General features: G+C 40.4%; 1 protein-coding gene across 8 annotated transcripts in view; it reads right to left on the bottom strand.

Moving 5' to 3' along the window:
• Nucleotides 1-551: 551 nt before the first annotated feature.
• The window catches only part of CDC14A (cell division cycle 14A), a 188,182-nt gene continuing 161,172 nt past the window's right edge, over nt 552-27,561 (bottom strand). For 4 of the 8 annotated variants that reach the window (XM_040471100.1, XM_040471101.1, XM_040471105.1 and 1 more), the window contains 3 exons: nt 25,930-25,977; nt 23,693-23,815; nt 22,460-23,000 (listed from right to left, as the gene is read on the bottom strand). In XM_040471100.1, coding sequence (XP_040327034.1) covers nt 22,547-23,000; nt 23,693-23,815; nt 25,930-25,977 — 625 coding nt within the window. In that variant the 3' untranslated portion in view covers nt 22,460-22,546. Of the gene's footprint in view, nt 2,849-22,459; nt 23,001-23,692; nt 23,816-25,929; nt 25,978-27,561 lie in introns of those variants that run through there. The other 4 variants (XR_005788797.1, XM_040471103.1, XM_040471106.1 and 1 more) reach the window with 4 other exon arrangements.

The following is a 27,561-nucleotide window of genomic DNA, read 5'->3' as shown; positions in this document are numbered from 1 at the left end:
AAACCATGTAAACTCAATGACGGCTAGGTCAGGAATTTGTTGGAACTGGTTAACTGACTGACTAAATAGTTTGACTATGTTCTTCATAAGAACTAAATCTGCAGAAAAATATTTTCTGCCCTTCATGAATTCCGAAGAACTCTCCTTCCCTAAGATGTGGTCCCATGACAACTTCAGTACCCCACCTGTCTCCTGCAGTGTTGTGAGAACTTCTAATTGGCAGATTCTCAACTCAAGAAGTGAAACTACCTTCCCACCCACACCTTTTTCCCTGTGCTCTGAAACAAAAAAAAAAAAAATGTAAAGACAAAAGAGAAGGGCAAAACCTTAGAAATTTCACAACCCGAGGAGATCCAGTTTTAATACATAAAGTATCTTGAATAAGTAGTGTAGCTTCTTTCTCTCAAGCTGCCTCTTCCAAGAGGTGAGGTTTCTTCCATCTGATTTATTTCTATAATTTCTCCTTAAGAAAAATGGCCATTCTTACTCAAAAGGCACCAATCACCAGTGTATCATACAATAGTCGTAAATGACCAAGCAGGACCCAAAACTCTGATCACAATCAGTGTTTTATTAACAGACAGGAAAATTATATAGAGAGAAAAACAGCAGGAGCCTGACATTATCTGACTTTTGTGAAAGGCAACGTATAAGGTTTCTTTGTGCTCACTGTCATATACTTCAAAAAATGGCCACAACCTGGAAAGTCAATACAAGATAAACTGAAAATCCAGAATGGAGATCTTGAGAAACTTGAAAGGCACCAACCAGAATGGATCAAATAGAAAATTATAAAGAGACTTCAGTACACTGATAACTCAAAATCCAAATTATAAAAGTCAGGGGAAACATAAATTGCATAAAACTTTTATTATTTATTAGCAGTGCATTTTTCTACACTTTAAAATAGAACAAATTATCTTTTGGAAGGTAAACTATTCATAACAAAATACATGTCAACAATTTTTTTATTTTTGGAGTAGAATTACTTTGCTATATACTTTCTATATTATATACATACACTTCTTGATTTGTCTATGTATGGACATGTGTACAAATAATTCTAAGACATACACATGTTGATACATAGGACTAATATACAACATAATTATGGAGAATTTATAGTAGTCAATTTTACAATCATTTCAATAGCTGCACACAAATTAGTGTTCACAGAACTAAAACTGTCCATATGGTTCCCTTTTCCCCACTTTTCAAACGTCATCTGAATTACTTTTCACTGATTTTTTTTAAATACTACCATCTTCCTGTACAACTAACCACTCTTTTTTTTTACAATAACTCATAATAAAATATTTTACTCTTTCAGTTTTAGAAAAGGTATACAATTTAATTTCACTTATTTTAATTTTTGACTCCTAAAACATACAATTCATTTTTTTCATCAGCTTAGTGCAATTATTTGGTACTGCAGTTACTGAAGCTTAAGTAATGAACCTGAGCCAAACATTCATTCAAATGCCTTTTTTAAATGTAAAACATGAACAAGATGTTTTGCCGAAGCATGTGTAATAGCCTCAAGGTACCCCATCCTTAATAAATATATTATAAATAACTCAGTGGTTGAGAGGAAAGCACTTCATGTGGATCCACTTAACTGTCTGAACAGTCCATTCTTAAGCAGCATGGAAGATAATCAGAATCTAAGGCTCCCCACACCCCATGGAAATGAAACCTACGGGCTTCTGAGGCCTGATGCCAGATTACACTTACATAAAAGGGCTGTGAGCACCTGTCAGGGGTCCCTTCATTTCCACGTTAGGTTTCTGACATGCTGGCTTGTGTCTTAGGTGTTCGTAATCTGTTACAAACATATCTCCTTTAATACAGAGAAACAGCAGCATCTTATTCAGTTTTTTCTCTTCATTGATTTAAAACTGGTGCCAGACCACGTGTGGTTATAGACAACAACCTCGTACCAAAAGCAAAATATTCTAACTGGGTTAAGAACTCTCTCAAGAGGAAGAAAGAAATAAAAGCATTTGGAATGTTGAGTCATTTCATAGAGAAAAACTGTGTTTTCAGGAGAAACGTTCAGTGAATTCTGATCTTCAACTGGATGTTAAATTTTGTTAAAGCTCCACAAGGATGCGAAACTAAACAGCTGAGCAACAAAAACAAAAGGGAAAGGAAACGGTCTGAACAAGCCATATCAAAGGATTATCCTCTTGCCAGAGATAAGCTTGCATAAACTCATTACATTAGACTGACTTCCCAAAAGAATGAACTGATCTGCCCTATTCATAGGGGACATAAAAAAATCACTTTCTAAAAACTTTCTCCCTTACTTTTTCTTAATAAAGAGGAATTATTTATTCATCGTAGACAAAACCATACTAAATAAATTCAAAATACAAATTTTTGGTAGCAAACGACAAGAAAATCTAAGTCAAAATAGAGTCTAGTTTTTACATAATTTTATAGATTTATAAATTTATCAAAATAGTCTTTTAAAGTTCACAATACATACATAATGTAACACTGTACATGTAAAGGTAGTAGCAAATGTATTACCGAAATACATTAAAAATAACCTTTCAAAATACCAAATTCAACATTAAAACGGTCTTAAAAAGCATTGACATCTCCATAAACATAGTTTCAGTGCATTTATAGTAGTCATTAACCAGAGTTTTCTGGTTTCAAGTCTCTTGAAGGTCTTATGTGAGTGCTCTCCTTAATTTAAGGTAAGAAGGCAGAAATATCCCTCGAACAGCAGTGGCTTTCTCTCTACATTGCTCGTCCAGATGAAGACACTGTCTAAGAGTGGAACAGCCTTCGTCGGAGCGGCAAGGCCTTAGTAATGAACATATTCAGACTGAAGGGACTGTGCAGGGGGGAGAGACATAAACTGAGGTTAAAGCCCATCACATACAAGACTCGTGGTACACATCATGCAGCTATTTCCTTCAACACAAGGCAGTTTGGGTCTATTATATAGAAGATAAGTGAAATAAACTAAGAAAAAAAATAGAAAAGGCTGGGGGGGGGGGAACAAAAACAAAGCACCTGCTAAGAATAAGATAAGCAATTATGTGGAGTGACTGCAAGAAAACTTTGTATTTTAAAAGGCCTACAATTTATTAATAGCAGTTAAAAATGAAGTATTATGTGCAAATTGGTAGGTAGCACTAAACTCACTTCTAAGCTTTTGTGCAATAATGAGTTTTACTCAAAAACATTAAGTGATATTTGTAAGTAAATTGAAGTTTATCAGAATATACTTTAAGATTATATATACTTTAATGCAATACATATCAAATGTTAAAGCTTCTAATGCAGTAGAGTTAGCAGTCATCTAAATAAATTCCTTAAGAATGCTTGAATTTAACAAAGAGCTTGCAAATCCTTTCCATGGAGGGGGACACAAAGCACTTCTACTTTTGAAATCTAAGCTCAAGACCCAAAAGCCCTTGTGCAGAAGAATCTTGCAATTATAACATGATAAATAGTGGGCAGCTTTCAAGAAAAGAAGATACACAAATTCCTCCCCCGTCATATTAGATAATCACATATAAAAGGAACATGGTTGGGATATGTAACCAGAATGCATTGATAATAGACATTATCCAGGAAAAGAGAAAGATAGAGAGGAAAAAATGGCCAAATACTTATATTTGAGCAGCAAACAGCAGTTAGAAAGAAGGAACACAAACCAGTTTAACACGAACATATTCTTTTGCACAATTCTTCAAATACCTTAGAACAACAAAGTTTACTTGATTTGCCACCAAATGTCCTTTTCTACTTCTCCAATAATTATTTTTCAAGTTGATCTGTAGCATGCTATTAATAGGTCTTATCAGTTCTGAGACTGGCCCATTTTGTGGATGGTAGGGGTATCGGTAAAAAGAATGTCAATTATGCAAAAATAATCTACAAAAGATTCAAACTATCTTTGCTCAGCTTCAAAATTCCAGTGAATTTTATAGCCTATCGACAGCCGTTTACTCAGTAAGCATCTATCAACACTGTGAGTCAAAAAGTCACCAGCCTGTCCTCAAGGGCGAAAGTCCACACTGTCATACAAACAACATGAAGAGACAAAGGTGTCAATGTTCAATAACATGCATAGCGTGAAGTAACACTGTACACAAGAAAGGATCAGGCAAGGGAAGGGAAGGCTTGGGGAAGGCAGAGGCTCCCAAGCCTGCAAGTTTCAAGGAAGAGGTTAAATGTTAAGAGCTGCTAGGAAGAATGGAAACGGCTGGCAAGTTGACTTTCTCACTACAGGATGCAGTTTAGGCCAAGGCTTCAGAACAGGGGACATGATCAAGAAGTAGGGCACTATAATGTAAATATGCCTGAACTCACAGAAAGCCTAAGAGGTAAGACTGAGAAAAGTCCAGTAAAACTGTTCCAATGTCTTGAAGCCTACATACAATTAACCTGTAGGACCCTCAGTTGCCATCCTAACAATTAGAACTTAAAAGTGGACTATTATTGGGGCACCTGGGTGGCTCAGTAGGTTAAGCGTCTGATGTCAGCTCAGGTCATGATCTCAGGGCTCGTAAGTTCAAGCCCCCACGTTGGGCTCTGTGCTGACAGCTCAGAGCCTGGAGACTGCTTCAAATTCTGTGTCTCCTTCTCTCTCTACCCCTCCCCCACTCATTCACACTCTATCTCTCTCTCTCTCTCTCAAAAGTAAATAAACATTAAAACAATTTTTAAGTGGACTATTATTTTTCCAGCTGTTTTTCGCAGTTTCTTTTGAAGTCTGGCAAGTAGGCCAAGAGAGCGGGGCCAGGTGGTCCTCCCCGGCTGCAAGCCTGCTTGCTATACAATGGCCAATGCTTTGGTAGTAATATTGAAATTTTGCTTTTGTTCCAGTTAGAAAAGTTATTTATGTTACCACTAATGGTACTTCTATAGCTCCTCAGATTGTTTGTAAATTTAGAACAAAGTTGTTTCTGCAAACAGCCCTAAAGTTCCATCAAGTCTCAATAGACAGAGATATAGCAAATGAACAGATACTAGGCAAGTGACCTTTGTTAAACTAACTTTCTTTCAGTGCATCATATGTGCATCAATATGGAGGGGGTAAATATGTGTATGTACATATCTTTACTTATTTTATGGAATCATGATGCCCACTGAACTGAAAAACAGAAATAGTCTACAATCGCTTTAGGGATTTCTATCATTCATAGAAGTATATATTCATATTCACCTCTGGCAGAAGCTTTCCTTACACACAGCAGCGGTCATCACTCTGGCTGCTGTTTCATCTGACCTACAGATACAGTTTAGCACAATCCCTCTTGCTTCCTCTGCCATCCCGCCCCCTCTCCCCCCACCATGTGCTCACTTAATGGTACCCAACTGGCTCTGAGTCCTCTGTAAACAAATAAAGACATGAGTTGGCTGAAGAATGGACCTTCTGTCATGCTGGGTAATTCATTCAACAAATAATGATTAAACATTAGTAGTATACATTTGGCACTGGGGGATAAAAATAAGATACAAAAGTTCTTCCACGGTTTGTTTATACTGTATAAAGAAAGTGAAAGGAAATAATAGATCAGTAAAGAGACTTAATAAATTAGTCTGACATCAGCATTTTGTAACAAATTAACTTCCTTTCATTTTCAATCTAAAACAAAAATCTTAATGGAAGTGGAGTTAGGGAAGAAAGAGAACTGGTAAAGTCTACAAGACATATTCACTTGAAAAAAAACATAACTAATATTTCTAGGCTTTTTCACTGGGGAAGCAATTATGTGGGATGACAGTAACATTTTGATTTCACATGCTTCCATGATGGCATTGTACTGAGGGTCTCTGGCTCATCTGTTACCTGTATCCTAAAGTTACTAATAAATATCCCAGAAAACACAATAACCCATTATTAGCATTGCTAATTTTTATTTTTATTTTTTTTTTCAACGTTTATTTATTTTTGGGACAGAGAGAGACAGAGCATGAACGGGGGAGGGGCAGAGAGAGAGGGAGACACTGAATCGGAAACAGGCTCCAGGCTCTGAGCCATCAGCCCAGAGCCTGACGCGGGGCTCGAACTCATGGACCGCGAGATCGTGACCTGGCTGAAGTCGGACGCTTAACCGACTGCGCCACCCAGGCGCCCCAGCATTGCTAATTTTTATAGCAAAGATGCAAATGTATTTTGTATCCCACAACCAATATCATTACTGCTGTTGACTTTATTATTCAGGAAATAAAGTACAACTATCTGGAATTCTTAATAAACTAGATATATTACTGAAGAGGTCAATTATTCTGTGATAGATATTTGTTGAGTACTTCCTATATACCACGCACAGTTCTAAACATTTTATATGTATGAACTCATTCAATACTCCAGACAACTCATTTTACAGATAGGAGATTGAGGCACAGAGCAGTCAAGGACTTTGCCCAAGGTCACACAACAAGGAAGTGGAAGAGTTCATATTTTAACTCAAGCAGTCTGGCTCAAAGCCCAAATGCTTAGCCACCATAGTATAACACCTCAATATACTTCTAGCCTTTGTCCTGTGATCACTGCGTAATCAGTTGGACATTCTCTATCACCCGAACACAAACAATAACCTGAAGCAGGGGTGCCTGGGTGGCTCAGTAGGTTGAGCCTCATGGTTCATGACATGGAGCCCCACGTCTCAGCTTGGAGCCCACTTGGGATTCTCTCTCCCCCTCTCTCTCTCCCTCCCCTACTTCTTTCTCAAAATAAATAAACTTAAAAAAAAATAACTTGAAGCATGGTGTGATCCTGAGCAAAGAAATATTACAGTACAAAAAAAAGAAAGCAATATTTATTATACCATAAAGGAGATATATACATTTTAAAAATGAAAAATCCTTATAGGACCTAATCCAAAGTAATTTTCAGGAATACTCTAAAAATAAATTTCCTTTATAAAAACACCCACACTTCAGTATTCTGATTAAAGTTTTAATTCTGGGGGCGCCTGGGTGGCGCACTCGGTTAAGCGTCCGACTTCAGCCAGGTCACGATCTCGCGGTCCGTGAGTTCGAGCCCCGCGTCGGGCTCTGGGCTGATGGCTCGGAGCCTGGAGCCTGTTTCCGATTCTGTGTCTCCCTCTCTCTCTGCCCCTCCCCCGTTCATGCTCTGTCTCTCTCTGTCCCAAAAATAAATAAACGTTGAAAAAAAATTAAAAAAAATAAAAATAAAAAAAAATAAAGTTTTAATTCTGCTTGGCCAATGTTTATCACTATCATAAGAACTAATACCTAATGCATCTGAAATAAAAAAATAAATGCAGGAATGACAATGGATACGGTTATGGAGGAAGCAGTGCTTGAAGTATAAATATTATTTTACAAGGTAGCACTTATTTGTACAATCAAGAGATTTTAATTTCTCAAACAGAATATTCAAGTTTCTGTGCCAGTAAGTTCAACGGGGTTATAGTGAGTTAAGACCAGATCAAGTTTATCATGAATATATGGTGTTTTTATAGTGTGAATCCCATAAAAGTAATAATACAGCAATATTAAGCCTGCAAAATAAGGATAAAATTACTTTACACTTGCAGCCCCCAAAAATTTTATGTCAAAATATAAGCTTCCATCAAGAAGTCTTGTTCCCTGAAAGCAGTTAGATTTGACATAAAACAAAGTGTTAGGTAAGGAGATCAAGACAATTTGTTCTGTTCTGGAAATTTGCTACTAATCTGTTTTGGCAGATGTAGGTAGTGACTTTAAAAATTTAGCTATTCTGGAGGTGTTTCTTTTTTAAACAGCCCAGTTACCTAATCACGGTAGAAAAATGTCTAATAATGACAGGTATAAATACTGTAAGATGGTTACTAAATACAACTATACGCTGACTATCAAAAACAGCAAACTGTAAAGAATAATGAAAAATTAAGGTCTTTGCCAGCAAATTAATGAAATGGTGTCTTACTGTTCACATAACTCAGACCAACAGACCCTAGGACCTGGAATGTTAGTTTCATACTCGGTCAAAATCCTGACTCTCAATCGCCATGTGCTTTTGCCATACTGACTTTCCCTCTCCTGTATTTTCCCCTCTTCCGAGTCCCTTAAGGAAGAGAAAGTAGTCTACTTGGTTATTGTTGGTTTGAGTTCTAGCTACAGAAGCAAAAAGCACCTTAAAAAGTGATTTGCTTTCATGGCATAGATAATTAAAAAAAAACCAAACAAACCACATTTGGCAATATGGTATCTTATTTTAAATAAAACTCTGGTGTTGCATTTTAATGAACTGGGGAAAAAAATAAACATTGATTAATAATAAGTTTATCTATAATTGCCTCTATACTCTGGGGTCTTTTATGGCTTTGCAATAGTTTCCAGTTTTTGTATTGCTTGTATGTTAACGACACGCAAAATGTGTTCATTGATACCATTTCCACAAATAGGGTTTCACAAGACTGAATGTTTGGCATTTGCTAGCATAATAATACTTCTCCAATAACACTGGTAGAGAAACATAGCTGCATAAGATTTTTTTGGCTAAGGATTTTGATAAAATCTGCTTTGAAGGAGGTGTAACATTTTTCTATAACGTTCTCTAAGCATTTCAGGGACCCCAAGATTTAACAAGCCAATTTCGTTTAATTAAAATGCTATATAAAAAATTCTTTCACCTTCCCACCTAACTTTTAATAGATTCTTTTTTTTTCTGAGTGAACTTATTGTGCTTTTCAACAATCACAAAAAGCTCATTTGTTAGATGACAGATGGTTGTTGACACCTTACTTGACTCAGCCAACCATTCCGTGAACGTTTCCAGTTCATCTGAACACCAAAATTATATTGATGCAAGCTCGGTTAAAATGTATTTTCTCTTATTTTAGTAAAGTCACATTTCTAAAAAAAAAAAAAAAAAGAGAGAGAAAAAGAAAAGAAACTCTCAGATGATTGTATATTAAAGCAAAAGCTGAAAATCTGTTTTCCTTTTTGTTAGTGCTTCATGTGCTAACGGTGATAATGGGCTGCTAAGCACCTTAGCTCTTTGCTTCACATTCGTGGACCTAGATATATTATCCAATTTTTAATTCAATAAATATTTATTAGGTACTCACTGTACTTTGGCACCTGAGAAAACAAAGATGCCTCCAAGAAGCTTAAAAGCTAGTAGAGAGGAGAGAGAATCACATACAGCTGTATAGAATATAAAAGCAACTCGAAGGTGGGGGGTGGGGCAGGTGTGAATAAAGTCCCACGAGAGTCAAGAAAGATGGGTCACAAATGTTTCATCAAAGAGATAACTGTGGAGACAGGCCAGGAATTATAAAACCCAGCAGAGACAAGGAAAAGCAGAGTGAACCACATGTGTTAGAGTGTGGGTGCAAGGATGTGGCCCTATTGCAGAGTGCTGGTGGGTATGCCGTGGGGAGCTGCTGGAGAGATAAGATGGGGGGGGGCACAAGGGCTGCCAGGGAAGGGCCCCAATGCCAAGCCAAGGGATCTGACCTCCACAGATCTGTGGACCCCACAGGCAAAGTAGAGACAATGAACAATTGGGAACACAGGAATGGTCTTAGAAATCTAACACTGGCCACAGTATAGAGAAAAGATTAAAGGCGGGAGAGACTTAAGGCAGGAAGAAAACTTAAAGGGCTATTCCAATAGTCCACAAAACCTTAATCAGGGCAACGCTGTTGAGAACGGAAGAACAAAACATAGACAGCTCCTAGGGACAGCTGATAGTACTGAGTGACTGGATGTGCAGAAGGAAAGGCGGCCGTAGTGTCAAAGAGGATTCCAAATTTCTAGTGTGGATGACAATTACTAAGCCAGGAAACAAAAGGAGGAGCAGGCAATTGGAGAAGCAGGTAACACCCATAGGAAGTTAGAAATTGCCCAGGAGACAATCACCCAGAGAGAGAAGTGGGCCAAGGTCAGAGCCTTGGGAAAAATCATGAAAGGGTTGGCAGAGGAAGATAGACAGGTAATAATTTTAGGGGGAGGGAGGATGAGAAATAGGAAAATAGCATTCTAAACTCAAAGGAGACAAAAAGAACAAGCAAAAAGGGCAGCTGATATTGTCAAATGCTACAGAAAAACTAAGAAGGAAGAGACCATCTGATCTGGCCTGAAAGAAGTCAGGGGCAGCCTGTGGGAGAGGCTCTCACCAGAATGGGGCTTCTCTGGTCCCAAGGTTGGCCACAAAGGAGACACTGTGAGAGGTTACAGGACCCAGGGAAGCAATTGGCAAGATCACCCTGACCAACCTGGATGTACCTGTTTGCAGGTGAGGAGACAGGCAAATGGAGTGGAGTAGGGACTAAAGACATAAGAGAGGAAGGCCATGGATGAGTGACTCCCTAGAACAGTGTGGAAACAACAGGGGGGCAGAGTTACCATTGGAAAATGGTAGAAAATAGTAAAGATTCTTTTAACCTAAAAGGAAAGGAAAAAGAAGGACATGTCAGATGAAGGGACACTTTGAGGCAGAGAAGAGGACAGTTAGGGGAAATCACTCCTGATGATTCTATGTTCTCTGTGAGACTCAAGGCAAAGTCAACCAGCCCTGGAGGCTGAGGCAGCTGTGTTGACAAAGGATGCTAAGAAGTTTTGGAACAGCCAGTGTGGGGAACAGCAAGGGAGCCAAAATGGGATGACTAAACTACTTATGAGCACCCAAGAGCCAGGTAAATTAGAAATTCATTTAAAATGGAGTTAATTGGTGGCAACGTAATGGGATTTTCTCCAATAGTGCTTAGAAGAGAGAGACTAGAAACAAATACAAAAACAGCGGACTTGATCTTATTTTGGAGGCTAGTGATTAAGTGGCTATGGAAAGAAGATCCAAGTACAACAGAGAACATTGGAAAGAGGAAGCAGAAATGACCATGTGGGCCACAGAAGGTGGGGAAACAGGCAGGGACCACAGAGAGGTCTTGGGGAAGGGTTAGTAGGTGCGGTAAATGTCTGAGAGGAGACTTACAGGATTCAGGATATCAGAAGAAATGCTTTAAGCAATAAAAAGGCCAATGAAATGGATTTCGAAGTGAATAAAAATACAGATCACCGGAGTTCAGAAAGTTTAAAATACAGTAGTCACTGCCTCTCTGAATCTTGACTTCCTCGCCTGTAAACTGTGGACTAAATAAATAAGCTAATGTATATATGAAGCACCTACTACAATGGCCAGCACATTGGAGGTACTCAGTAAGTTACTAATGATGGCAATGATAATGATTAGAAAAATGTTACTGTCGTCGAGAACATTGGCAGTAGCCCAGTGGCTAGAGGAAAGCCAAAGTCCTCAAGGAATAAAGATGAGTGAATGGCAGTGAGGAAGACAAAAACAGCAGCACACCATCAGGTGTGGTTTTCAAAAAAGAAAGTACAAATACAGTGTCTAACACATCTTAACTGTAAAGATTTGAGAGTTACCAGAAAGAAAGCAATTTGCACTTATGGGGTGAATAAGGGGAATTAGGTTGGAATAGGTCAGCCTTATTCTGCTCACTTTCAAATAGACTCTAACATTTTCTCCTTTAGTTTACTGCTTGCAACGGTCTTACTGCTTGCAATGGGTTTACTGCTTGCAACGTTTGTGCTCCCCACCCACCAAATTTATGTGCTGAAATCCTAACCATCAGTATGATGGTATGAGGAGGGGGCCTTTGGGAGGCAATCAGGACAAAAGAGTGGGAACCCCATGGATGGGATTCGCATTCCTATGGGGCCCGGGGATCTCTCTCACCCTCAGAGCCACAGGAGGATAAAATGTGTGGGAGAAAAGGCACAGCAGGATGCAAAAATATGATCAACTTCTTTAAGCCCACAAACAAACCAAGTCACAGTAGTAGGCCACTGGCTACAGAGATGGAAGTCAGAGATGGCCAAGTGTTCTTGAGGGTATACAGGCCAAATGCCCCTGGCCTAAAACTGAGGCTGGGATCCCCCACCTGTGAGAAGGACTTGAAAGGGACCACAACCACTGCCCTGGGGCCGGGGTTTAGGCAGAGCTGCATCCTTGCCTGAGAAGCAGGCCTGCTGAGCTCACCAAGGGAATAGAGCCTGGGTCATGAAAGTCTGTTTTTAGACTGGAGGACGGGGGATGGGGGGGGGGGGGGAAGGGCGGTTCAAGTGGAACCAAGAAGAAAACCAGTGGATGAGGAGGGAAAAAAAAAAAAAAACAGAGAGAAGTGGGGAGAAACAAAAAACTCCCATCCAGTGTGAACCTACAAGTGAAAATTCTGAAACACACAAGGAGGGGCACCTGGGTGTCTCAGTCAGTTGAGCATCCAACTCGATTTCAGCTCAGGTCATGAGCTCACGGTTCGTGGGTTCGAGCCCCACGTTGGGCTCTGTGCTGACAACACAAAACCTGCTTGGGATTCTCTCGATGTCCCTCTCTCTCTCTCTCTCTCTCTCTCTCTCTCTGCCCCTCCCCCACTCTCAAAATAAATAAATAAACATTAGAAATAAATAAAAATAAAACACACAAGAAACATGAACACCAAGAGAACTAACAAAGTTTTCAACCAGGAGATGAATTCTCACAGGCTGAAATGCAAACAACAAAGCCATCTCAAAACAACCTGTCATCTGAGATCCTCAAGGTGAAATAATGAAGAATACCCATAAAAAGAATAAGAAGTTATGAAACAAAAATAGGCGGGTCCACATAAAAACAGATGGCTGTCATAAAGAATGAATGATAAATGTTGGAAGTAAAAGACACAGCCATTGAAATCAAAAGGTCAATAGGTTGGGGACACATTCCAGAATGGACACAGTTAAAAGAGAATTAGTGGGGAGTGCGTGGGTGGCTCAGCCAGTTAAGCATCCAACTTTGGCTCAGGTCGTGATCTCTCAGTTAGTGAGTTTGAGCCCCGCATCAGGCTCTGTGCTGACAGCTCAGAGCCTGGAGCCTGCTTTGGATTCTGTGTCTCCCTCTCTCTCTCTCTCTCTGCCCCTCCCCTACTCGTGCTCTGTCTCTCTCTCTCTCTCAAAAATAAATAAACATTTTTTAAAAATTAAAAAATAAATAAATAAAAGAGAATTAGTGGATTGGAAAATAGCAGGAGGAATTCATTTAGAACACAGCCAGAGTAACAGGAATTTAAAAATATAAAACAGAAGGAAAGAAATACTGAGGACAGATTGAAGGGCTCCAACATAAGTCTATGGGGTATTACAAAAGGAGGAGTGGAGGGGGGCAGGGAGGGCGCGCCTGGGTGGCTCAGTCGGTTGAATGCCCAACTTCGGTTCAGATCATGATATTGCAGTCATGGGTTCGAGCCCCGTGTCAGTCTGTGCTAACAGCTCAGAGCCTGGAGGCTGCTTGGGATTCTGGGTCTCCCTCTCTCTCTGCCCCTGCTGCACTCACAGTCTGTCTGTCTGTCTCTCTCAAAAATAAATAAACATTAAAAAATTTTTAAAAAAGGGGCGCCTGGGTGGCGCAGTCGGTTAAACGTCCGACTTCAGCCAGGTCACGATCTCGCGGTCCGTGAGTTCGAGCCCCGCGTCGGGCTCTGGGCTGATGGCTCAGAGCCTGGAGCCTGTTTCCGATGCTGTGTCTCCCTCTCTCTCTGCCCCTCCCCCGTTCATGCTCTGTCTCTCTCTGTCCCAAAAATAAATAAACGTTGAAAAAAAAATTTTTTTTAAATAAAATAAAAAATAAAACTCCGACGTACTTGAGATTAAAGCAAGTTCTATACCTGAAAGAGTCCTTTCAAATGGAGAGTCAAACAAAGCTGACAGACTTTGTACAGGAAATTAATGTAAACCACTATTTAACATGGGAAGCTGAACTTACCCTTAGCTCTATCTGCAAACACTATGTGTACTTAACAGCTGATACACAAATTTAAAGGCATCATCTGAACCACGCTAATCTCAAAACAACTTGATGCTTTGGCAAGTAACATTCCCAAGTCCACTTAGAAAGGAAACAAAAAAGAATACCAATGCTGAGTAAGTGCCAAAGATGTGGTTCAAAGATTGAGCTCACATTCACATTCTTGGGGCACCTGAGTGGCTCAGTCAGTTAAGCAGCCAACTTCAGCTCAGGTTATGTTCTTGCAGTTCATGGGTTGGAGCCCCGCCTTGGGCTCTGTGCTGACAGCTCAGAGCCTAGAGCCTGCTTCCAATTCTGTGTCTCCCTCTCTCTGCCCCTCCCCCACTCACACTTTGTCTCTCTCTCAAAAATAATAAAACATTTAAAAAATTACAAAAAAAAAGGAGTGAGCTCATGTTCTTGATACTGACATCCCTTAGCTGAAAAATTTAAGGTAATGCTGAAATTCCATCAAATCTAAGGTATGCCACAACAAAGAGAAGAGAGGGGAAAACCATAACAATTTAAACATACAAGGTTAGAAAGCTAGTACTAATCCTTAGTATCAAATATAATATTTAATCTTTGGCGCACCTGGGTGGCTCAGTCGGTTAAGCATCCAACTCTTGATCTCAGCTCAGGTCATGATCTCACAGTTCATGACATCAAGCCCTGCACTGGGCTCTGTACTGACAGCGCAGAGTCAGCTTGGGATTCTCTCTCTCCCTCTCTCTCTCTCTCTGTCCCTCCCCCACTCTCTCTCACACACACATACACACTCTCCTCTCTCTCTTTCTCTCTCTCTCAAAATAAATAAGTAAACCTAAAACAAATAAAAGCAATATAATATTTAATCTTTAATTAATCTTTGTGATTCAATATTATACTTAAAATCAGGACAGGATGATAGTTTTTGAAACACAGAACAGGCAGAAGGAAAAGACATCAAATTTAAATCAAGAAAAGCTGTTAACCTCCCACTGGAAAGTAGGAGCATTTTATTGGGAATGGATGTTTAAACAGTCAATAAGCAGTTCATCACCGTCACACAAACATTACTCCAAAGTAAAATTAAGCAGGCTTTAATGCAAACGCCAGTCACTCAGATTTTCACCAAACTGGGTATTTTACCAAGCTGGATCTAATATTTTGATCTTATTCTAAGTCCTACTTTAAGAATCAGTAATTCCTTCAATAAATAAATAAAACATAAAACATATTCCGACTAACGCCAGAACACAGAAGAACTTAACCTATTCGTTGGCTACCAAGGTTGTTCTGACACTGGTCAAATTTGAGATTGAGAATACTGAGAACAAACCGGTGGCTGCCAGAGTGGATGGAGGTGAGGGGCGGGCAAAATGGGTGAAGGGGACTGGGAGATGTAGGCTTCCAGTTATAGAAAGAGTAAGTCATGAGGATGAAAAGTACCGCATAGGGAATATAGTCAAGGCTATTTTAATAGCCTTGTATGGTGATAGACGGTAACTACACTGGTGTTGAACACAGCATGATGTATAGAGAGGCTGAATCACTGTGCTGTATACCTGAAGCTAAGGTAATGCTGTGTGTCAACAGTACTTCAATTAAAAAAGAACTATAGCCAACAAATAAATGTAAAGGGACAAAAACAATATTGGAGACAAAAATAAAGTTGCCATATGATTACCAAAAAAATAAATAAGTTTGAAGTGGAGAATTCAACCACAAAGTCTTCATAACCAAGAGCAGGCTAACCCGCTAAGTCTAAACATGGCTGTGCCCCGTCACACAGGGAACTTAGCATAAGGAGAATGCTACTGTAAAACAGTAGGTATGCACACAATATTTCATCATTTCAATTTTCCTTCCAAGTGTAAACTAAAGGAGTATTTTTTTTAATGTTTATTTATTTTTGAAAGAGAAAGACAGAGAGTGCAAGCCAGGGAGGAGCAGAGAGAGAGGGAGACACAGAATCTGAAGCAGGCTCTAGGCTTTGAGCTGTCACCCCAGAGCCTGACATAGGGCTCAAACCCATGAGCTGTGAGATCATGACCTAAGCTGAAGTCGGACGCTCAACTGACTGAGCCACCAAGGTGCCCCTAAAGGAGTATTTTTAATTCTTTTCTGTGTCTAGTACTATATTAGAAACGATAAAATATAAAAGAACTTTATGAAACTTGGTATGTAGACCCCAAAGAAAGTTTAAAAGTTGAAGACAAGTCTCACAGATACAGACAATACGTAAACAAATACAGAAGCTCAGGCATGTAATAGCTACAGTATATGTTGATAAAGTACTAAGTATGCTTCAAGGATAGGAACAGAGGTGAAAAAGGAAAACTTTGGGTGGGTTCACGTTCTTGAGGACAAGGGAGCCCACATTATGGAACAAGGAAGGGAAATGAGGTACAAACATACAATAAAGGGAACCGAGGACAGAGGGCCTGAAAGCTCAGCAAAGGAATTTAGGATTAATGTTCTAGCATTAGAGGATCCTGATCACTTCTGACCAGGTGAGTAAAATGATGAGATCAGTATCTCTTACCCAGGAGTGCTTTAAAGTGTGGTTGGCAAACTACAGCTCAGCGGCCACATCCAGCCCACCACCTATTTTTGTAAATAAAGTTTCACTGAATCACAACCATACCATTTGTTGATGCGTCAAGTTGGAACTGGCACACAAAGCCAAAACAGGCCCTTTACAGAAAGAGCTTGTGCCCCTACTTAAAGTATTCATTAATTAAGACACTGAGTTAGGAACAGCCTCAATGAGGCTAACACAATGACAACAAAAAAGGTGAGAAAACAGCAGAAGAGGAAAATGGGAAAATTCCAAGAGACAATGAATGGCATCACTGATATAACCTGAAACATTACCATGAGACTATCTCTGGAAATGTCTGAAGACCAATAGATAAGAGTGAGTAACAAAGCTAAATATAAGCTACTGCTTAGTAATAACAATCAAATTACAAAAAAGGTTTTAATAGATGATGCCCAAAGCAGCTGTCAGAAGAATCTTATTATAGAGCAGCTTATCTTATTTATATTTATATACCCTACAGATCAATACAATAGAAACTTATTCTGAAAGGCTACTCCATTAGGTCCATAATTAATGTGACCTGTGACACTGGAGTGACAAAAAATTTTTGTAACCAACCAGACACTCACTCTCTCTCTCTCTCTCTGTCTCTCTCTGTCTCTCTCTCTCTCTATATATATATATATATTTATTTTTTAATAATAAAGCACATTATTTTATAACTCTTCAAACAGTTCAACTGATGCAGAAAAGATGTTTACTAAGGACCATAATTTTGATTTGGGTAGTTAAATTTCCATTTACAAAAATAAATACATCATTTAAAAATTAATAATAAATATATGGTGGATCTGTTGGTCACATATGATTATTTAATAGCATCAATACTATTGTGCGTATTAAACTTTATTTTTTTTTCAACGTTTTTTATTTTTTGGGACAGAGAGAAACAGAGCATGAACGGGGGAGGGGCAGAGAGAGAGGGAGACACAGCATCGGAAACAGGCTCCAGGCTCCGAGCCATCAGCCCAGAGCCTGACGCGGGGCTCGAACTCACGGACCGCGAGATCGTGACCTGGCTGAAGTCGGATGCTTAACCGACTGCGCCACCCAGGCGCCCCTATTGTGCGTATTAAAACACAGAATAATTATTGAAAGTGCATAGATACCATTTACCCAAGGACACCAAGGTAGGGACTGGGTACAGCAGATAGGGCTCAAACTAGGTTCCCTCCCTTCAGGGTTTCTATCAAGAGCTACCATCCACACAACTGCCAGAATTATCTTCATCAAATCAGATCTGATCAAGTCACTTTGCTTACGAGATTCCAATAGCTCACAGTGCACTTCCCAGTTTGGCTTCCCCTTAACGTTCCAGCCTTATCTACAAGTAACCTCCCCAGGCTTTAGTGACACTGGAAAACTCACTGCTCTTAAAATAATAGTAGCTAATAATTATGGAGCGCCATCTATAAGCAACTCTGTAAACTAGTCCATATGATTGATCTCAGTCATCACAACCACCCTATTACAAAGATCTTACCATATCACCACATAAGCTTCAAGGCTCTGCAGTCAGAAAGACGCCTTTCAAAGTACACAGCCCTATGTTGTATAAAATTTACAAAAATTAATATTTTGTATTCTTTATCTTACATAGGTCCCACCATATCATATAAGCTTCAGGGTGCACAAAACCTAGTCTGCCCTTGATTATTATTATTCCCATTTTACTGAGACTCAGAGAGGTTAAATAACTTGCCAAAGTACTCACCACAAGGAAGTGGCAGAAATCAAACTTGAACCTAGGTCTGTCTTCAGAACCTAAGAGTTTAACTACAGTACTAAAGCTGTGCTTCTGTTCGTACGGTTCCCATTGCCTGCAATGGCCATTTCTCTTCTTCCTATTTTCCTAAGTAGATTCCCAGGAGGCTCCTTCCTATTTATGCTCCAAAGCCCAACTAAAATGTTATCTCTTCTGCACATCTTTCTTTGACCCTTCCTGGAAAAATGAGATATCCTTTAGATATCCCTGTATTTTATTTTAAGTTTATTTATTTTGACACAGAGAGAGAGAGACAGAGTGCAAGTGGGGAGGGGCAGAGAGAGAGGCAGACAGAGATTCCCAAGCAGACTCCACACTGTCAGCACAGAGCCCCGACGTGGGGCTCAAACCCACAAATTGTGAGATTGTGACCTGGGCCGAAATCAAGAGTCACTCAACCAACTGAGCCACCCAGGCGCCCCTAGATATCCCTGTATATTGAACATCTACTATATCTATATCTGTATCTATATCTATATCTATATACATATATATATATATATGATATAATCAAAATAATATGCTTTTTGGAGTCAAACTGACCTATGTGCAAATTACGCCTCTGCTATATATTTGTGGTACAATCTAAGGCAAAATATTTAATCTCTCAAACCCTCTGGAGGAAGTTACTCTAAACACACTGACTCATTTAAACATCTAACCATTCATATATCCATTCAAGAAATACTTAATGAGGGCCTACCATATGCCAGGCACAGAGCATACAACTAGGACACAGAAAACAGAGGCACCGTCCCTGCCCTCACAGAGCTTACAGTCTACCGGAGGATACAGATAAGTGAACAGATGATTAAAATGCAGAGTGAGAAGAGTATTGATTAAGACCGAGGCAGGGGAGAGAAGAGTTTACGGGGAAAGCATCATAACCTCACCCAGACTTTAGGGGTCAGGTAAGGACAGTGGAGACGAACAGCAATTCAGTGGCAAGTCTCTTAAAAATAAAACAGAGCAAATATTCAAGACAGATACCTCAAGTAATTTCAATTTAATAAAATACTTCCACCCCACCCACGCCATAATCACACGTCCCTCATTTCTTAAGCATTTGAAAACTCCTCTGAATGTCAGGGAGGGAAAACTGATTTTTTTTACAAGTGGGTTAATAAGAAAATGAAACCTTGTGCAGTTTCTACTGGCAGCAGAAACCTCAAGACCAACAGAAGAGGCCAAATAAATAAAAATAAAATCTGATTGTTCTTCAGGATTCTGTCACAACCATAAGAATTCCTTAACATTTGTTCTTGTTTTCTGTGTTAAAGCACTTAATGACAGAACAAGGAAATCATTTTTACATTTTTCTGGGGGCTGAACTGCTGCATAAAGTGAGAGCAATTGCAGCTTTCAAAAGAGATGCTAATTGCAGCTTCTAAAATATTAGACTCTCTCTAAACACCCGTCACCCTCATCCCCTAGGAGTTTCTGGGTCTTTCTTAAAGGTGCTGGGAGGATACTGCCTTACAGACTGCATTTCCTACCCAAGGACTTAAAAACATTTCTGTTGAAAGATTTATTCCTAGTTCTTCAAGGGTCATATGCCTCACAACTTAGGAAGTGCTGGAAAGAAGGACCATCTTATTTAGACAAGAAACCCACAATTAGAAAAGCTGTACTGGAGTGATAAAGGAAAACAACTTACAACCTCTTTCTTTATTCCTATAAAATGGGAATTTCCATCTTAATTTAGACTTTGTACCAGCAAACCAGCAGGGGTAGGACCTGGAGCCTCCCTTCCCACAGAGGTTTTCTAGGCAAAGATAAAGGAGGGGAAGTCAGCTCTAAGAGACCTGCTACTTCTTACTTCCTGGGAGGGTGAGAGGGAGGAAAATGTTGTCATGCTGGCAATTCTATTTATAAATGCTTCTCTTTACAATGAGATGACAAATTTAAGAGAGAGAAGAGGAGAACGGCAGCAGCTGCCCACACAGACTATTACTTTAAATTTAATTATCAGAAAACCACTCTCTTCAGGCCAGGAGAGGGATGAGGAGAAGGAGGAAAGGTGAAGACAAATATCAAAATATGGAATGAAACCAAAAGCTAAGTTATATAAATATGGGAGGGAAGGGCGATCACCAATCATCTAAAGACTATCCCCATGCTTCAACTAGCCAAGAGGAAAACTGAGATCCAGAAAAAGTAGAATGTTATTCTTGCCAAGCTCCCAATGCTTCTGGTATTCAGCTACAAATGTAGATTACACTAAATCTTCAGCTATGAAATCGGCAAGAGAGCTATATAATTATCTATACATCTATATGTGTACCACTTTTTCTGAAAATGAAGAGATCTGTATTCTGGTCTAACAATGAGGTTGACCCACAATCAGTATATGAAAACACTCACAACTCAATTCCTGCTGGGAAGCACACGACTTGCATATCTTGTTATGAAAAGGTAAATACCTATTATTTTCCATCTAACTCCCTAGTTACTAAGATTTAAGTTTTTACTGATACAACTATACCCATAATATCATGAGATCAGATTCAGATTAAGTGGTGGAGTGGGCTGGCACTATATAGGAATTTAAAACAATGTTGAAAAACATTGAGAATAAAATCATATCTGGAAAATTATACAGTTGACCCTTGAACAATGCATGGGTTAGGGGTGTTGGCCCCCGCACAGTCAAAACCTGCACAGAACTTTGATTCCCCCCAAAACTTAACTACTAATACCCAACTGTTGACCACAAGCCTTAGCAATCACATCAACAGTCAATTAATAAATTATATGTATTAATACTGTATTCTTACAATAAAGTAAACTAAAGAAAAGGAAATGTTGGGGCGCCTGGGTGGCTCAGTTGGTTAAGTATCTGACTCTTGATTTTGGATCAGGTCATGATCTCATGGTTCATGAATTTGAGCCCTGAGTCGGGCTCTGAGATGACAGTGAGGAGCGTGCTTGGGATTTTCTCTCTCTCTCTCTTTATTCCTATAAAAGGAATATTTATTCTCTCTCTCTCTGTCCTTTCCCCACTCACACACACGTGTGTGCTCTCTCTCTCTCTCTCAAAATAAATGTTTTTTTTTTTTAAAAGAAAATGTTATTTAGAAAATCATGAGGAAGAGAAAACACACATATATTACTGCATTGTATTTAGTGAAAGAAATCTGTGTGTTAGGGGACCCATGCAGTTCAAATCTGTTGCTCAAGGGTCAACGATATGTGCTAGAAAGGACTGTGTGTGCATAGAAGAGAAAAAAAAAAAAAAGGCCTCCTTGAAAAGAGGCCTGAGGTTGAGACAGGAGTGGTAACGTATCCAACCAACACACACACACACACACACACACACACACACACACACACGTGCACTGTGTCCTCATGTTTGAAAAGTAGTCCCCTAAAAAAAAAAAAGAAAAGTGGTTCCCTAAGCTACCATCTAAGGGAAGTGGGTCTCATTAATTATTCCATTGGGTTCCTGTTTCCCAAGAAAGGCACACTGCTACCAGCACCTTTCGTCCCCTCTGCTCCCCTGCAGAAATCACTCCCTGGGTAACGGCTGAGGAAATGTTGGTAGAACAGCAGGCATGAAGGAGTCCCAGGCCCCAGACTACCCAGGACATTGGAGTTTGCTTATGCCCTGACTGGACTCTGTGTTGAACTCTGAGTTGCACTTTGATCTGTGAGGTTGATTTCTCCTTCCTATTTTGTCCTTGTTCTCTCAAATCAACACTCACATTCCCATAGATATGAATTCCCCTTGAGGCAATCAAAATATGTGATTAAAGTGACTCACAGCAGGGTGTGAACCAACAGATTTTACCTAACAGGGATTTCCAGTTTAAAGGGGGACTTGGTAACCTCAATACAGAGTTCCCAGGTAAAATGTGTTTGATGATCTTTCATCCTGTCTCTAGAAGACTAATAGCTAATTTTAAACATCTTCCTGATACTCTGCCTTGCCCTTCCTTACATCCCAGATACCTACTCATGGGCCCTCCTTATAAACACCTTCCCATTTGCCATTTTGTTAATTCTGGGTCAGTTCCCTGAAGGAGGGGACATATTCCAGAGCCTAATGGTTAGCTCTGAGAAGCTACTGTTCATTCAGCACCTTCCACACTTAAATACTCTGAAATTCATTCATTGATATAAGATGTGGAAAAGCGAAGCTTCCCAATTCCACTGCAACCAAAGCAAATACCATCTATCGTATGAATCAGCTCCCGGCTTTGCACCAGATATTCAGAGTTGATTCGAAAACTTAACTGAAAAGTAAGGTAAGTCAATGGTGTCCATGATGAAGAGAATGAAAGCGATTTCCCTCTGAAGAGGGAAGGAGGAGGAGGGGAAGAAAAAGAAGGAAGGAAGAAACCCCAGTTGAAACTTGGCATTTACTTGAAGAGGAGCCAGCCGAATGTACGTGCATAGACAGGTTCACAGCACAGAGGGAAGGCATCGCTCAGAAGGCTTCCTTGGCGCTATTAAATTTCTTTGGCGGCAGCCTCGGCTGGGGAGGCAAGGCACAAAAGTTGCGTTCAGGGCTCTGAGGACCAGGAGGTGGTGTCTGCGAACTTACGGGGATTGAACGGCTCAGGAATCTCGCTGAGGAAGAAGAGAGGCCGGGGTAGGCGGGCCGAAGAACGGGGCTGTGCTCCTCCGCTTTGACGGCGCCGTGGGGGCTCGGCTGGCTGCTCACGGTGCTCCCGCTGGTGCTGTTGCTTCTGCTGTACTGATTGTTGTTGAGCTCTGGGTAATTTCTGGCAGACGGATGGGAGCTGCCATTCAAGAGGCTGGTGAACGGGCTGGCTACGAAACCCGCCTTAGAGGACGAGGAGGCCTTTTTGTTCTCTGGCTCCTCTGTTGCAGCGTTCAAGTTCCCTAGAGAACTGGCTAGCCGGGAGTTTATGGAAAAGCTGAATGGAAAACACAGGTGGGGAGGGGGGAGGACATAGACAACGATGTACGCTCATGCAGAGTTCGTGTTTCTAAAATACACAGGACAAGAGGGGAATGGGATGCAGACAGCTCTGATCAAGGCAAATGGGGACAGAATGGCGTCTTTATCGTCTTGGTGATATTACAACATATGGCCATTAGTGATACACGTTAACTTCCTGTCTAAGCAGTTCACTGCGACCCAAGAAGCTGGCTAAACCACTCTGACCAGATGTCTTGAGATAGGACATCTGGGGCTCTATGTGTCCTGAGGTAGGGAGTAAGTGAAAGGGGCTATATGAGAGTAAAAGGTAGACTGAAGTGTAAGATTTAACCTACACAGATTCATTCAAATGTCCCTACCCATTTTAGTTCTGCCCATACACATCAAAGGAGAAATGATGATACCACATATCATTAGTAGGTTCCACTGAACTCCAATTTCTGGATCACATTAGGCAAGCTGGAGCTCCACTATAGAAAGGGATGCCATACAGCACTGCCTCCACATGACCCTGTCCCTCAGGATGGGAGACAGAACAGAAGCCTTCTCTGATTTCTCCCCTTCTCCCTGATCCCTTCCTCGGACAAACTTCAGCCAAACTCATTGTCTGCTACAGATTTCCTTTACCCCCCCACCAGCATCTGAGAAGAGGAAGAGAAAAATTACCTTCTTACACTGGCACCTGAGGACAAAGAACTTCTGTTTATCCTCTTGGCCGTCGCTGAGGGGGACAGAGCCACTTTTGAGGTCTTCAAAGTAGATGCAGATCCTTGTGGGGAAGAAGTCAATCTTTGTGGAGAAAAATGGGCAAAAAGTCACCTGAAAGCTGTGTTATCTTAACATTCAGCAATCAACTAAGACAAGATAAATTCATAACATTAAAGGCATCGTGGCAGGTCATGGTAACAGTGATAGCAGCAGCAGTCAACACTGACAGCGCACTTGCTCCGAGTCAAAAGCTCTTCTAAGAACCTTACAGACATTAGCTCATATTCACAATCCTATGAGGTAGCTACGATTGCAATCCCCACTTTGCAGGTGAGGAAACCGAGGCAAAAAGGAAAAGTCACCCAAAGCCAGTGGGCAAGTGACAGAGCTGGTATTCAGATCTAGGATCCAAAGTCCTGTCCTTAACCATGATCTTGCCATGCTTGGTCACTTCCCTTCTTTGATGGAGGCAGTCATTCCTCACATGTCCTTAGGCTACATGTGTGTGTGATCGTGTGTGTGTGTGTGTGTGTGTGTGTGTGTGTGTGTATGTATTTGTATATGTATATATTTTTTATTTCTTTGTATATTAAATCTGTCTTCTTCTTTCCTCTCTCCAACTGCCCTAGGTGAGGCCACTACTATTCCTTACTCTTGACTACTAGTAACATCTTTTAATCTTATTCATTAAAATTCAAATTCTGAATAGCCTCAGGTAGAATCTAAAATATTTAATTATGCCACTCACTGTTTAAACCATTTAATTTTTACTTGGTGCCCAGAAAGCCTGATCTCCTTGGCTTTACTTATGAAAGCCTCCAAAATCTGCCATTAGCCTTTGCAAGCAGGTCCTTTCTATCCATGCTTTCTCATTAGACAACTCTAGTCCAGCTATACAAAATGCTCGGAATTCCCTGAATGGACTGTATTCACAGCTTCGTCCAGCCTGCACGTGCTGTTTTTCCTGCCAGGGCATCTTCTCCTCTCCTTACCTCCCCTCTGCTTCCAATCTTCCACCTCCGTCTGCCTCATTCCAATTGGTTACCCTTTGAAGGCCCAATCAGTTGGAACCCTATACGGCAAGCCTTCACTGAATTCCCAGGCGGGGTAAGCATCCTGTTTCATCATATATTCTCATAGTAAATCATAGCCCTTATACCATATTCCACTGTCTGATATCTGTCTATTCCCCTTGATATAAGCTCTACTGGGGGCAAATGACTGTCTCCCACTTCAATTCCCAGTGGCTAGTACAGTGCCAGACTCAGAGAGAATATTCAGTAAATGTCTGCTGAGTGGACAGAGAGGGAAAATTGACCCAAACCTGGACTACTAGGGCCCAGCCACAGTTTTTAATACCAAACCTGTTTTATCCTGAGCAAACCATTTAATGTACCTGGACCTAATGTATCTGTTCTAGAAAAGATTATTTACTTGTAGACTCTCGCCTTCATCCTCCTCCCCCCAAACAACAGCTTAAGTACATGGTTTGCCTCTAGAACAAAGATGGGGAAAGTGGTACAAGGAAGCAGCTCAAGCTTCTGGAGAAGTCTGATCCCTCTCAGAACTGCTTGCACAAAACAGTCCTAAAACCGAGGGCTGAATGAGAACCAGAGGTGAGGGGTGAGTTGGATTTTTACCCCTATCTCATTAACAGTTTTGGCAAACATGTCTATGGCCCCCATCAAGCTCTACACTGCACCCTGGTACCACTGGTACCCAGGAACCACCCTGGGATGCTTTGGGGGACATTTTTGCAGGGAAAAACACTAATGTTTCCTCTTCAAATAGAGGACGGGGAAGGAAATAAAACTAGAAAATAAAGGAGAACAAACACATGTAAAAACTAGGGGCAAAGAGAACTGACAGAAATATTAAAAACTCAAAGGCAAAATCTATCACTGGATTGAAAGGCATGTTGCAGAGCAAGGGTAATTTAGAGACCCCACAACGTGCTGGAAGCACAGACTATGTTAACATCACAACGACAGCCACACGGCCCTGTGCGCACCTCAAGAAAACAAAAATCCTCTTCATGGTGAGCATTAAAAGTAAGGTGGGTTGTAACAATCTGGAACACAAAGGAAGGAACTCAAAAGGGAAGAGCTGTGCGCGATTTGTTTAAGGGTTGGGAAATGTATCTAAAGGGCAGTGTTTATTTACAAGCTACTAGAAATTCACCTCATTCACAGTACCTGAAAGGCTGGGGCACTGCTCTTGGGTGCCCTTTCGTATCATCCAACCTACGGAAATCAAAGACAAATGCTCACGCACTGCCAGGTTCGCACGTTTAAGCAAAGACCAAAAGGCAGATCATATGGAGTCAAACCAGTACAAATATTACATTGGCAAAAGGGAGAAACCTCCCAAATGGATATTAGTACTCATTCCGTTTTTAAAGTAAATCCTACAACCAGCAGGAAACCAATTTTAGTCATTTTGTTTCATCTTGACTTTCATTTACAGCAAATTGCTTTAAATCAGAAGGTGGTGTTGCATCCACTTAGGGTAAAAAATATTTGGGGCGCCTGGGTGGCTCAGTTGGTTAAGTGTCCGACTTCGGCTCAGGTCATGATCTCACAATCTGTGAGTTCGAGCCCCGCGTCGGGCTCTGTGCTGACAGCTCAGAGCCTGGAGCCCATTTCAGATTCTGTGTCTCCCTCTCTCTCTGCCCCTCCCCTGTTCATGCTCTGTCTCTCTCTGTCTCAAAAATAAATAAACGTTAAAAAAAAATTTTTTTTTTAATTTTTGATTGATGACACCATGATGCTGTTAGAAAAAAAACTGAATTCCAAAAAATGAAACAAAAATTCTGAGAATTAAAAAAGAAAATAGAAAAATCATATCAGGATAGCCTTGTAAATTTTGGGTAGTGGAGAGTTTCTCACTCTTTTGCCTACTTATGTGCCAAGTTATGTGCCAATTTATCCCTCTCTCCCCCTTAAGATTTCTTAAGAATCAAATATAAATCTGATTGAAATTAATTTTAAGCGATATAAAGCCATTTCTTAAGAGTTTCAAGGGGGGAGATGGTGAGTAAAAGAGATTAGAAATCTTGAAGTACTTTGCGCTGACTTAGGTGATATTCATAGCAAGCAGAGCACACTCTGAACAGTACTGGATTTGAAGATCAGCTCCAATCCAAATCCATCCCACTGGGGAGGGGCTGACGTTCTCTAACCTCAAGCAACCAACCCAAATGTGGGTAATGATGCATATCTTTTGTGTTAATTCAGTTAATCCTCATCTCCAAACTAAGTACCTAATGTGGCTCCTGACAGTAGTAGCTGCTCAGTGAATGGTACATCTCTTCAACTTTCTAGTGGTAGTTGGTGGTTATTACCAAGACCAGGCTTGCTATCCCATCTTCTCATGTTACTATGGCAAACGATTACCTTGACTTGAGCTATATACACCTTCATTTCTCAGGTCAGGGCACCAGTGCTCAGAGCATAGGTAATGATGTGCTCAGACCTAATCTGACTTGTGTTATAATCCTCCCAAATAACACATGAAAATTAAATTCCCTGTGAGTCTGTTTGACATGTATCCTGCTGGCAAAACACCCCTCTTGTTGTGCATGCCTCTCACTTAAAAGGCAAAGAAAAGTAGCCACTTCTCATTATAATCATTTGTGAACTTGTCACCCCAGTAAAGAATCTGGACGATATTCACAGATTTTTGCACCTACATTGATCCTGGAGACTTTCTTCTTTCAGTAATCTGAACCATTAGCAGGATCCAAATGTTGGGATCACAAGTCAAGTTCCATCACTTGATTCTGATTAGTAATTTTAGACTTTAAGCTCAGGATGGTTAAAGTCTAA

Source organism: Herpailurus yagouaroundi, unplaced genomic scaffold (assembly GCF_014898765.1).
Source record: "Herpailurus yagouaroundi ecotype Mexico unplaced genomic scaffold, PumYag 77, whole genome shotgun sequence".
In the NCBI taxonomy this organism is placed as follows: domain Eukaryota; kingdom Metazoa; phylum Chordata; class Mammalia; order Carnivora; family Felidae; genus Herpailurus; species Herpailurus yagouaroundi.
Note: the sequence above shows the minus strand (reverse complement) of the source record. Positions and strands in the feature narration are given on the sequence as shown.